This window comes from Canis lupus, chromosome 12 (genome assembly GCF_011100685.1).
Source record: "Canis lupus familiaris isolate Mischka breed German Shepherd chromosome 12, alternate assembly UU_Cfam_GSD_1.0, whole genome shotgun sequence".
Taxonomy (NCBI): Eukaryota; Metazoa; Chordata; class Mammalia; order Carnivora; family Canidae; genus Canis; species Canis lupus.
Window position 1 is genome coordinate 5574251 of NC_049233.1, and position 12706 is coordinate 5586956.

Consider the following 12706-nt stretch of genomic DNA (forward strand, 5'->3'; position numbering starts at 1 on the left):
CCCGGGTGTGATCCTGGAGACCCAGGATCAGATCCCACGTCGGGCTCCCTGCATGGAGCCTGCTTCTCCCTCTGCCTCTCCCTCTCTCTCCAATCTGTGTTTCTCATGAATAAATAAATAAAATCTTTAAAAAAATAAAAAAAATTATTAAATTAATAAACATATATTAAGTTCCTACAGTGTGCCAGGTACTGAATTAAGTGCTGGGGCGTAATGGGGAACAAAACAGAAATAGTCTCTGCTTGTGAAACATTAAATAGTTTATTTATTCTTGAATACTGACCAAGTGATCAACTCTGAGCTAGGCAATGATGGGAGAGAAGGGTATTCTTTTTTTTTTAATTTTTATTTATTTATTCATGAGAGAGAGACAGACAGACAGAGACACAGGCAGAGGGAGAAGCAGGTTCCATGCAGGGAACCCTATGCAGGACTCGATCCCAGGACCCTGGGATCACACCCTGAGCCAAAGAGACGCTCAACTGCTGAGCTACCCAGGCATCCCAAGAGAAGGGTATTCTTAATATAGGCCCTGCCCTGTCTTCAAAGGATGCAGCTAGCCAGAGAGACAGGACAGGCCACTCAAAACAGACTGAGCTAAATTGTGTGGATGGTAAGGGGAGACAGAGAGTGACTCCTATGGCATGAATGGAGAGAGATGGAGGTAACAGACCGGACCATCCGAAGTGTCGGACAGCGGGGGTAGTGAATGTCTCCAATCAACAGAAATAAACTTTTGTTATCATGGTGTTTGAAAGAGGGAGGCATGGGTGTTCCTCTGCGGTGGCACCCTAAATTGAGCATATCTGGAATGAAGAGATGTTCAGAGATGGCTTTCTGTCTGTAGAGCAGAGGCTCACATGAAGGTCTCTTGACTACCCACCCCCTCATACACAAAACAAAACAAAACCAGCTTTTAAGACTAAAGGGTGACTAGTTCACAGCTCTCACATTATCCCAGGAGCCCCCTCAGTAGTGCAGGGAGAATCTGGAGGGTAGGACAGGCCACAGCCTAGAAAGGAGACAATGTTGGTTTCTACCTTGGGGCAGGATCCCAAAGAGACTTCTAGATCCACCAAAGAAAACAGAGAGAAAAGAGCAGGGGCAATGGCCCTCAGAACATTCTGAGGTTCCAGAAAACCTTCTGGATACATTCCCTGACTGCTTGTTTTATCTCAAGGTGATGGGTAGATCCTTCAGTGGAAAGCTGGGGAGAGTGTGCCCAGGTTCTGGGGGAGAGGCACACAGGCAGAGTGAGGCCCCAAGTGCTTGGAAAGAGCCCCAGGGGCACCTTGATAGGAACCTAGGTGAGGAACCAGTGGGAGGCACTGCTGTTTCCATGGCAACCTGAAATTTAAAAAACAGATATGAACTTTTAAAGCCAATTCTCTAGCAAACTCTTAGGGTTAGAAAAAGGTCTGTGTGAAAGATTGTTATTATCCGTAGGACAGTATTGGTTTGGGGTTTTGTTTTTTATAAGTGCTTACTAGGTCAGACTTGTTTTGCCTTTGGCTGAAGCCTATAATGCATTCTGAACAGGGTAGAAAAATGTGAGTTTTGTCATACATTCTACTTCCAGCTTTTGTTAACATAGGCTGTGACCCAGGGTATATCCACCCTTTTCATTTCTCTGTGCATCCAGCCACCCAGCCATCCGGCTGTATTTATTGAGCTTAATCTTCATTTGGGCTCAATTTCTTACCTGCAAAATAAGAGAAATAGTCTGGTTTCGCATTTTGACCTAGGCTCCTAGCACCTTAGGAGTTTCAAGGTGGTGCTTTCAGCAGTCACCTTCCTAGGGTGGGATGGGGCGGCAGGCAGGGTCTGACACCCCACTTGGCTTCAACTGTTATGGCCCTGTTATAAGCCGTTATATGTATTGGATTTCCACTTGAGATTTCTTTGGAACAAAGGCTCCCTGACTGAAAAATCGCTGCCCCAGAAGATCTCCATGGATCTTCCCTGTGGCAATACTGTCGCTTCAAGCCAAACTGTTTTCCAGTCAATGCCCCTGCAGTGCAGGGTATGGAAATAGAATGGTGAAGGAACCAGGGTCACTACCCCTCGGGGGCTCGCGTCACTGTGAGGATAGACTGAGATTGTAAGCGTGAAAACCCGCTCGGGTGAAATGACTGTTGTTAAGATAATAATTTTTATTACTATAGTGCAGTCGCGCAGTGGAAATATACCCATGGGGAAAGGCAGCCGATAATTCAGCCTGCAGTTAGGGACCAGGTAGGAGCAGCAGACTCCCAGGGGCTCCACACAGGGCCTCGGAGAATTGCAGGGCTTTCCTGGGAACGCAGCTCTGCTCGCCGCCGCCTCCCCTGGGGCTCCCCGCGCCCGCTGCTGCAGGGGGCGGCCCGGGGCGATGGGGGGGGGGTGTTCGCTGTGATTGGCTGAGCCGGAGGTTGTTGCTAGGCTACCAGTCCGCGGGAGACTGGGCCACGCGGTCCCATCCTCCACCGCAGATCTGTCCCCCACTGCCGACACCAATCGGCCACCCCGTGAAGGAGATTCCCCAGCAGTTTAAAGTGGCAGCTGCCAAGTGCCCATCTTTCTAGGATTTTTTCACTTAGCTTGAGGTCTGGTGGAGGAGGGGAAGAGAAGCTGTTTTATTCTCCGATCGCCTTGAATAAGCTGCTTGCCTTTCTGGCCCTCAGTGTCCTCCTTCGATTCCTGAGGTCCCTTCATTTATTCATTATGCATGCATGCATTCATGTTTATTAAGTGCCTCCCATGCTCCCGGCACCAGATCAGGCGCTAGAGACAAAAGGATAAATAAGATAGAGACCATCCTTGCTCTCAGGAAGCCGGGATGGGGATGGAGGTGGGTGAAGCGGTGGAAGACATTAGACATTTAAGCAAATAAATAAGATAATAAAATAAACATTTATTTAATCCCTTTCCTTCCTCTTCAGTGATATTTCTAAGCCCTGTCCCTTTTCCCTGCTAAATCTGTAGGGTTCCCCAAGTTGACAATGGAGGGAGTGCAGATGCCAACAGTGCCTTTACTGCATTACAGCTGACCTACCTATCACCTTACTGTGCTCTGAAACAGAGGGACACTCTCATCCCCACAGTGCTTGCTCTTTTGCATCCCAAAGGAAGCCTGAGCTTACCTCAGCAAAGATATGAGGCAGCAATCATCATGGTCCTCTGTTCAGATGAGAAAGCTGAAAGCCAGAAACATCAAGAAGACTTCTACATGGTCACAAGAATTACTAGCATAACCTAACTGATAGTGAGCACTTATTATGCACAGAGACTTAAATAAAACAATCTGCCTCATAACATAACAAGTCAGTTAAGTTATTATTATTCCTATTTTATAGGTGGCAAAATTGAGACTGGAAGAAGTTATTTGACTTGCCTGTGATAGTATGTGGTGAAGCCTGAGCCTTTCTGAGAAATGGAGCTGGTCCTAGAAAAGAGTAAAAGACTGTCTGAGTGGCTGAGACCTGGCTTCCAGATGCCCTTTAAAATCTCCTAGTCCCCAGATCTTGTTTATTTATTTTCCTATTGAAATTCTTGGCACAAGAGACTCATAAAATTTGATGAATTGGCCACAGTTACCAATACAGTTGACCTTGTTGTCGCTCCATCTATCTGGGATGATCCTGCCTTCAAGCTTTTACTGAGTAATGATGTTGAGTAGCTCTTCCCTGTGAGCATCTCCATCGCTTGCTTCTCCTCCCTACCAGGTTTTCATGTTTCTTTGTTCACATACTGAACAAACATTGGGCACCCACCAAACGTCAGGAGAGGCTTGATAGTGGATGGATACTCAGAAAGGTGAGTATCCATCCTTGAGGAGTTCCCAGCTTACAGCAAAGGTTTCTGAAGGGCCTTCCATAGGCAAAGCGCAGTGATAGGCCTTAGAGAGGAAAGGACCATAAGGATCTTCCCCCAAAGAATCTTCTTCTTGGCTTGGGAGACAGACCGAACTTAGATAATAAAAGGTGTGAAAAGAGGTGGGAGGAAGCAGAAGTGAATGTAGCAAGTGTGGGTTGGGGGTGGGAGAGCCAACCTTGAGTCTCCTGTGGTGCTGCTTTTAAATCCCATCTTGCCGTGGTCAGTGTGGGAAAGTGTGTCTTAGAGCCCAGCAGCATGCAGCTTGGAAGGAGGCCTTTAAATGGGAGAAGGTGCTGGAAAGTACAGAGATGCATAAAGAAGCAAGCTAAATTTATCCCTTCTCCCAGCACCCAGCAATCGCTATGCTTAACACTTGACTTTCTACCAACAGAGACTTGTTTAACCAGAAGATTAGTCGCTTCTCCCTCGGCTGGGAAAAGAGAGAAAAAAGAGAGAGACACATTTAAGCATCGGCCTTCGGCTTGGGTCATAATATCCGGGTCCTAAGTTTGAGCCCTGCGTTGGGCTCTCTGCTTGACAGGGAGTCTGCTTCTCCCTCTCCCTCTGTACTGTCTCTCTCTCAAATAAATAAATAAATAAATAAATAAATAAATAAATAAATAAATCTAAGAAAGAAAGGGAAAAAAAGGAGAGACAGTCAAAAAGAGACAGAAGAAGGGATGGTCAGAGACTCTAAAGACAGAGACACAGAGAGACCTGAAAAGAAGTAGGAGAGGCAGGGATAGAGGCGGCCTCTGCTACAGAGTACCAGGGAGCAGCAGGAAAGAATTTGACACTGGGCGCCTGAGTGGAAGAAATCAGACAATCTCCTGCCCCCTCCCTCCCTGACTACATGATCCTGGCTAGAGCACTGCTAATTTCTAGAAAGCACAATTTTCAGATGTGAGTATCCTGGAGATGTCTGTACTATTCCTATTGTCTTGGTCACTGATTTGTCTCTGTCACCCATCACCACTCCTGAATAGCTGAGAATGGACTGTAAATGGGTGATACACAAAAGCCATGATTAAAATAAGCAATACAAGATGAAATATGCATGCCTTTGACCTAGCATTTCCACCTCTAGGAATTTATCCTAAGGACAATAATTAAGGACATAGGTTAAATAAAGGGGGGGGGGGCATGAGATTATTCCCTGCAGCATTGTTCAGAAAAGCAAAGAGCAAACTACATAGCTAACCCCTACCAGGCACCTGCTCAGCAAATAATGGTGTAACCTGACAATAGCTTTCCATGCCGCTTGTAAATTGGGTTATAAATAGACACTTATTGATGTGGAAAGATGTTATTTATTAGGTTAAAAAACCCAACCAAGTTACAAAATAATGTATATAGTATGACTCCATGTAAGTATTATTATTAGTAAGAATACATATAAAACCTATAGTCTAGGAAGACATAAACTAGATGTAATCTCTGGTTGGAGAGATGCCCAGACACTTTATTTTTTTTTTCTTTTGGCATTTCTGTATTTTAAAAAATTATTTTTGCCACAAGGAACATGTGTTTCTTGTGCAATGGGAACAAATTTCCTTCCATCAATCCCAGTGAGCATCTCCTGCGGGGAGTCCAGGTGTGTAGGGGCAAGCTGAACCAGTTGTTCCTGGCTCAGAGGCATTGTGGGAAAGGCCAACCAACCCATGCAAGGCCATTTGAGCTGCTCATTAAGAATTCCACAAACAGCATGTCCCCAGCCTGGTTTGACTCCCGTCCTGACTGGTCTGGTGGGCAAGAACTCAGTGACGTAGCCACTCGGTATCCACATGCAGTTGCTTCGTAACTACCGGTGAGTTGGCCATAGCTCTCCCTTGAGGGAAAACGCTGTTGGTACAAGTTGGCACATGGTAAAGCTAATCTTGCTAAAACCCTAGGTCCTTCCCACCTCCCGGGGACACCTTCCCCTGTAACAGGATGACGGCCAGCATGTTCTGTTGCTCTGGTCAGTCTCTACTACACAGATGCAGTTTGATTCTGAACGTTGGGAGGCGGGAGGCCGTCACTATGGCAACCCAGACTTGCTCGGCCTCTGGGATCAGTCCAACACCCGGGAAAGAAGGTGGGGTCTAGAGTCAGAACAAACATTGCGGGGCTATCTGACCTCACGCGAGGCACTTAGCTTTTCTCTGCCTCAGTTTCTACACCCATAAAATGATGCTGAAGCTCTTTATCCTACCCACCTCCAGGATAAACTGTAAAACATGGAAGGAGTAGCGCAGTCCTAGCTTTCATTTGTCTTCAAATTGCTGTGTGTGAGTTTGAGAGAATCACTTAACCTCTCCATGGCTCAGCCACTCTATTTGTAAATAGGAATATAACATCCACTGTGATGACTTCCCAGATATATTGTCAGGCATCTGTAAGAATCCAGAATCCACATGTTGGAAGGAATCTTAGCACTCATGCAGGAATCCCTTTGATAAACCCTCTGGCTGAGGTGCCTGTCCCTCCTTTGCTTGATTACCTCCAGTGGCAGAGAGCTCATGACTGCCCAACTTCCCAAATAACCATTGCTACCATGACACTAATTGTAAGAAAGTTCTTCTGTATAGGATTTCTTACAGTTAAATATTTATTTTAAAACATTGGCAATCCTTTTCCGAGCTATTGCTGCTTCTGATTTTGCCAGAGGGCTTGCACAGGGTAGAAATTAGCAGCAACTGGCAAGGAGCAGGTCCAGGCCCAGCTCTAGAAGCCTGTGGTTTAGTGTAAGGGAAGGAGTGTGGGTTCTGGTGTCACACACCCCAGGTTAAAATCCCACTTTGTTCAATTGCCAGGCAGCTGGTCTTGGGCCAGTTATAGTATCTCTCTGAGCTGCAGTCTCCTGATCAGTGAAATGAGGCTAGAAATGCCTACCTCATAGTGTTGCCAGGAGAATCTGGCATGATAACAGTTCTCATCGAAATTACACCCTTAACTTCCGCAGGAAATTCTAGGGATTGGGAGGACAGGTAACACCTTCTCTGTGATCCCCTGAACAACACATCTGCCCGCCAAGCCCCATCTGGCACATGTAGACTCTTATGTGACCTGACTGTGCTCCTCTCAGAAAGAGGGAGAAAGTTCCTCTCCAGGCCCTTGGGACACCTGCAGCCTGGCCTGGCGCAGTTTGTGCTCCATATTTTACGGCCTTCTCTCTCTCAGGCCTGTACCAGGGGTCCTAAAGGGAAGATGCATGCAATGGTTTCAAGACACAATTCACTTTCCCTATAATTCACCTGCCTCAGGGCCAGCACCCCCTCCCTGCCCACAGATATTGTGGGCACTAAGCTAAGTGTCACAGGGTGTCACTTGATGAAGGCTTTCAACTGTATCAGTGTGTTTATTTAATTTTTTTCAAAGATTTTATTTATTTGACAGAGCAAGAGAGAGAGCACAAGCAGGGGAGTGGCAGGCAGATGGAGAGGGTGAGGCAGGCTCCCACTGAGCAAGGAGCCCGATGCAGGACTCGATCCCAGAACCCTGGGATCATGACCTGAGCTGAAGACAGACGCTCAGCTGACTGAGCCACCCAGGTGCCCCTGTATCAGTGTTTTAATAGGAATCTCATATAGGGCAAAAAGTCTCTAAGACTCCAAAAGAATGTAGTCTGGTGGTAGATTTCCATGCAAGTTGGGGTAGGCATGGGGTCCTTTGCCCTCAATATGAAAGGGGTCAGGATGCCTGCATCAAGTTTGGCCATCGACTAGCTGCAGGCTCCCTGGAGCCAGTGACTTAATTCTTCTGTGCCTTGCTTTCCTCATGTGTAAAACGACAGGTTGATTCCAGAGACCAACACTGCCTCAGAATTCTAGGGTTTCCCGTGTTGGCTGCAGCCTGATTGCCACTGACCTCTCTTGTCCACAAGCAGCTGACCTGCCCCCTCCTTTCTGCTTCCTCCACAGATGAGTACCTGAGAGTCCTCAATGTAGGTGTGGCTGAGGTGAAGAAATCCTTCCTGGGGCCCTTGTCGCCATCGTGCAAGATGGTGCAGCTGATGCGGCAGTTTCTGTATAGGGTCCTGCCCGAGGACTCCTACAAGGTCGCCACAGGGAAGCTCCACGTGTCCCTCACTCGGCTCACGGACGGAGAGAGTGTCGTGGTTTCAGAGTATACATCCAAGGAAGAGCTCATCGAGGCAAGGGGCAGGGCCTGGACCAAGGGGTGGGGCCCAGTTTGGGGAAACAGTCCCCCATTCTTGGAAGGAGTGAAATATCACCAAATGGGTTATCACTTAGGAAAGGGCACTCTGGGAGCTTATTCTATACTCATTAATATAAATCTTAGTTATGAATTATTATTGTTGGAAAGTGCTGTGGATATGCCCAGTTTTCTTTTGGGACAAAAAGGTCAAGTGGCATGACCCTCTGTCCCTTATCTCCCCTCCCCTCTCCTCTCTGGAATACAAGGCCCTTGCCATGCAGACTCACAGCCCCATGCTGGCATGGCCATGATCTTGGGGGTGAAGAATGAATGGCAATAGGCATGGATACCTCCTTCACCTACCTCACGTCCTCCTGGATTTATTAGCACTCAGCTCTTCAAGACTTCTCTCTCCTGGCCACCTACCAGCTCCCACTCTTGCTCCTGCCAACGAGAGTGAACCATATACAAAGCAGACCTCTGTACCTTTGCACCTGCTGTGCCATCTGCCTAGGATGCCTTTCCCCCCTCCCAGCTTGCTTCACCTGCTTAACAAGACACTAGTCACTCTGCCTTGGAACTTACCTTCATCATCTGTCTGCCCCGCACTCCCCTGGGCTGGGCACTCCTCCTTAGGGGCCGCAATGCCCATGCTCACTTCCTTCACAGCCCCTGTCACCCTTGTACTGTCACCTACTTGCTTACTCTCCCTCATTGAGCATTCTCAAGGGTGAGCATCTTACCCTCCTTTGATTCCAGAGCCTGGCCCAGGACACACACACATTAATGGTTGCTGAATTCCATTGAATTCATGGAGATATGGGGCTAGAAGGAACCCTGGAGGTCACTGAGGCTGCCCTGTCTCTTTAAAACCGGAATCTTGGGGATCCCTGGGTGGCTCAGCAGTTTGGTGCCTGCCTTTGGCCCAGGGTGCGATCCTGGAGTCCCGGGATCGAGCCCCACGACAGGCTCCCGGCATGGAGCCTGCTTCTCCTTCTGCCTGTGTCTCTGCCTCTCTCAATCTCTCATGAATAAATAAATAAATACATCTTAAAAAGAAAGAAAGAAGAAAGAAAGAAAGAAAGAAAGAAAGAAAGAAAGAAAGAAAGAAAGAAAGAAAGAAAGAAAGAAAGAAAAAGATACCTTTAAAAAAAAAAAAGGGGAGGGGGGGAATCTTGGGACCAGACTACCAAGCACGTTCACAGGGACGCAGCTCTTTGGGGCCAGGCCAGGAATTGAACCTGGGGCTCTGGTCCCCATAACAGTGCCTCTGTCTTGGATTTAAGAAGGGCCAGGCTGCTGAGGAGGCCTCCCCATCCAGCCGCCAGAGCCTCAGGCATCTCTGCTGGTTCTCTCCCCACAGGCACTGTACTGCAGCTGCTTTGTCCCCGTGTACTGTGGACTCATCCCCCCAACTTACCGTGGTGTGGTGAGTGCTTCGGCGTGGGAGAGGATGAGCCAGGACCCAGGAGTGCTCTGGGGCCCATAACTGGGAGATTAGAGGGGTGGTCTCAGAATTCAGTGGGAAGACCAAGAGTTGGAAAGATTCTTGTGTTTTTCTACTTCTAATTCCCAGTGTGGATGGATTTCTGGGGCTTTGAGGTGAACTTTCCCTCCATACATTGGGCTTCACTCTGGACCCACCAACCCATTACTGAGCCTGGCTAGTCAAGACTCCATAGGCTTGCTGGATTTTCTCACACTTGACAGAGGGTGTAGAATAAGACCCTGTGACATTGGTACCCGGAACTGTGATTGACAAGGACCTTTAAAGTCATCTAGGCTAGAGTACATGAATCACCTGGGGTCAGAGGGAGTCATGTAAACTAATGCAAATTCTAATTCCCTAGGCCTGGGCCAGGGCCAGAGACTCTGCCCCTCAGACCAGCCACGGCTAACGCCAGTGCTGCTGGTCCACGGACCATGCTTTGAGTAGGAGGATCTAACCCATGTCTCTTCTTCATTTTATATGGAAAGAAAATGAGATCCAGAAATCAGGATTCAGCTAAGAGATGGAGCACATATTGCACATGTCAGCCGTGTACTTCTCAGGCACCCCAGAGAAGTATTTGTGGTCCTTTGTTCAAGATTGAGGCAACAGAAGCCCCATGAGGGAAGGGATATGTGGCGGCCAGTGGCCAGGCCAGGGTCATTCTGGAGAGTGCCAGGGATACCTGACCTCAACAGAGGGAGGCAGTGTAGACACACAGCAGTCTGGAGAGGGGATATTTCCCAGCCTGCTCAGACCCACTATGTGTTCACATTTTCAAAAGGCCATGGGAAGGCTCCATTCCCTGGCCCTGCCCTTAGCAGTTGACTGGCTCAGGAGGGGTAGCCTGGGAGAGGGAGCTGTGACTGGGAGCATTTGTTCATGCTTTATCCAGATTATAAATGTCCCTCTCCCTGCAGAGGCCTGGAAGCCCCAGTCTCAGGACCATAGAGATGGCTGAGGACAGACAGTGAGGGACAGAGCACTGGGCTGGGGGTTCAAGGATCACGTGGACACACCACTTACCCACCTGGACCTTGGTCTCAAGGCTTGTCCCAAGGGACTCATTTCCTGGGGGTACTCCTTGATCGGGGAAAAGGAACTCTGATCCCATGAGCATTTATTACTCTGCCTGCCCCCCCATAGCGCTACATTGACGGGGGCTTCACGGGCATGCAGCCCTGCTCCTTCTGGACCGACTCCATTACCATCTCCACCTTCAGCGGGCAGCAAGACATCTGTCCCCGGGACTGCCCCGCCATCTTCCACGACTTCCGCATGTTCAACTGCTCCTTCCAGTTCTCCCTGGAAAACATCGCCAGGATGACCCATGCCCTGTTCCCGCCAGACCTATTGGTGAGAGGAGGGGCCCAGAAGGGAGGGAGAAGGTGACAGGGCCTAGGGGTAGGGTTGGGGAGCCAATGGGGTCCATGCATTTCCATTTGTGTCTCCTTAAACTTCCTCCTAAACCTGTATCCTCGCTTTGCTGCTACCTAGCTATGTGACCTTGAATGAGGCCCCTATGTGCTCTCAGCCTCAATTTTCTCCCTTGTAAAATGAGATGATATCAGAACTGCTGATAGGAATCTTACCTGAACTTTTCCACTCTGACATACAATGTAGGCAACAGCAGCCATGGCCCATGAGCCAAATCCAGCCAGTGGCTTGTGTTTTGTTTTCAATTTTCAATTTCCAAAACTGCTCTTAAAAAAATAAAGTCTACATGTCTTTCCAAATGTATGTCTTTCTCCAACACAGAAGGGTGAACCTGGGAACAGGCACCACGTTTAACTCACTTTTTTTACTACACTCACCATGTCTGCAGAAGGCATTGCTTATAGAAGGTTCTCAGTAATTGTTGTTTGAATGATTAACTCCTCTGAGCCAGTTTTGTGACTTGCACTCTAATTATTGTTTACAAAACTCATAATCAAAACACTATTACACTTAGTCAGGCTATGGATACACAAGGTATTTTATTCATCTGATTGACTTTGTCCTCCAACAGTTGCGTTAGGAATTCCAGCATCTGCCTTAAACTAATTCTTTGGTAAAGATTATGTCTATTTACTTTCTTAAAAGCAATCCACAAATAGGCAGTTCAAGAAAGATAGAACACAAATAGGCAGTTCAAGAAAGATAGAACAAATGCATTGTATTCGTCAGAGCCTCTAGAACTTGAGTTTCTGCTCACAATCAGTGCCTGACTTCCATTCTCAAGGTGGCTTATTTTTATATAGCCTGTGAGCTGAGAATGGGCTTTCCATTTTCAGAGGGTTGTAGAAGTAGAAGAAAGAGAAGGAGAAGGGGAAGAAAGAAAAAGAGGAGAAGAAAGAGGAGGAAGAAGAGGACAAGAACAAGAAGAGATAATCTGTGGCTTTCAAAGCCCAAGTTATTGACCATCTGGCCCTTTATGGAAATGCTTTGTGAGCAGTGATAACCCATGTAATCCTCCAGAATCCTTTGCAATAGATACTATCATATTCCCATTTTACAGGTGAAGAAATCGAGGTTGTGAGAGGCTACAGCCACACAGCACCAGGATTTGAACCCAGTCTCCAAATTCTGCTCTTCTTATGGCCCAAATGCACCTTCTCTGGCTCTGCTATAAATATCTCTCCTGCCCAGGGGAAGCTGATGATCAGCTAGAAATGGTTTAACACATTAATGCACTGTCACTATGGACCCATAATCTGCAACTGCTCCCCACTTCTCAGTAGATAGTGAGGGATGGAACACTGGATGGGTACATTCTGAAAAATCCATCAAATAAAGCTCAAGGGCCATGAGGTGAGGGGACCTCGGCTCTCTCCATTGCTGCAGCCTTAGTCACTTTCCTGCTGTCCCCTCCTTGCAGATCCTGCACAACTACTACTACCGAGGGTATGAAGATGCTGTTTCATACTTGAGGCGGCTGAGTAAGTACGGGGTAGGGCCCCCAAAGGGGTGGGTTGGGGGGTGGGGTAAGACAGGAAGTAGAAGGGCTGAGTCCAGGAGCATTGTCCTAAAAAGAGAACCCGAGATGCCCTTCCCCAGGAGGGCTGGGAATGGGTGCAAGGACCTGGCAGCTTGCGTTGTCCAGGACACACCACTGTGGCCAAACATTAGGATCTCCATGGAAAAGTGGTCTTTAGGGTCACTGCTGGGACAGTCGATATGTTTTCATACAAATATATTTCTGGATTTAAGGACTGTGTTTAGGAAACACCATAGCTTGTATCT

The 12706-nt window shown here is 47.7% G+C and overlaps 1 protein-coding gene across 1 annotated transcript in view; it reads left to right on the forward strand.

Annotated features, from left to right (window-relative positions):
* PNPLA1 (patatin like phospholipase domain containing 1) overlaps positions 1-12706 on the forward strand; it is a 46151-nt gene that overhangs the window by 15207 nt on the left and 18238 nt on the right. The window contains 4 exon segments of the mRNA NM_001290109.1: positions 7758-7990; positions 9359-9424; positions 10631-10840; positions 12342-12402. Coding sequence (NP_001277038.1) covers positions 7758-7990; positions 9359-9424; positions 10631-10840; positions 12342-12402 — 570 coding nt within the window.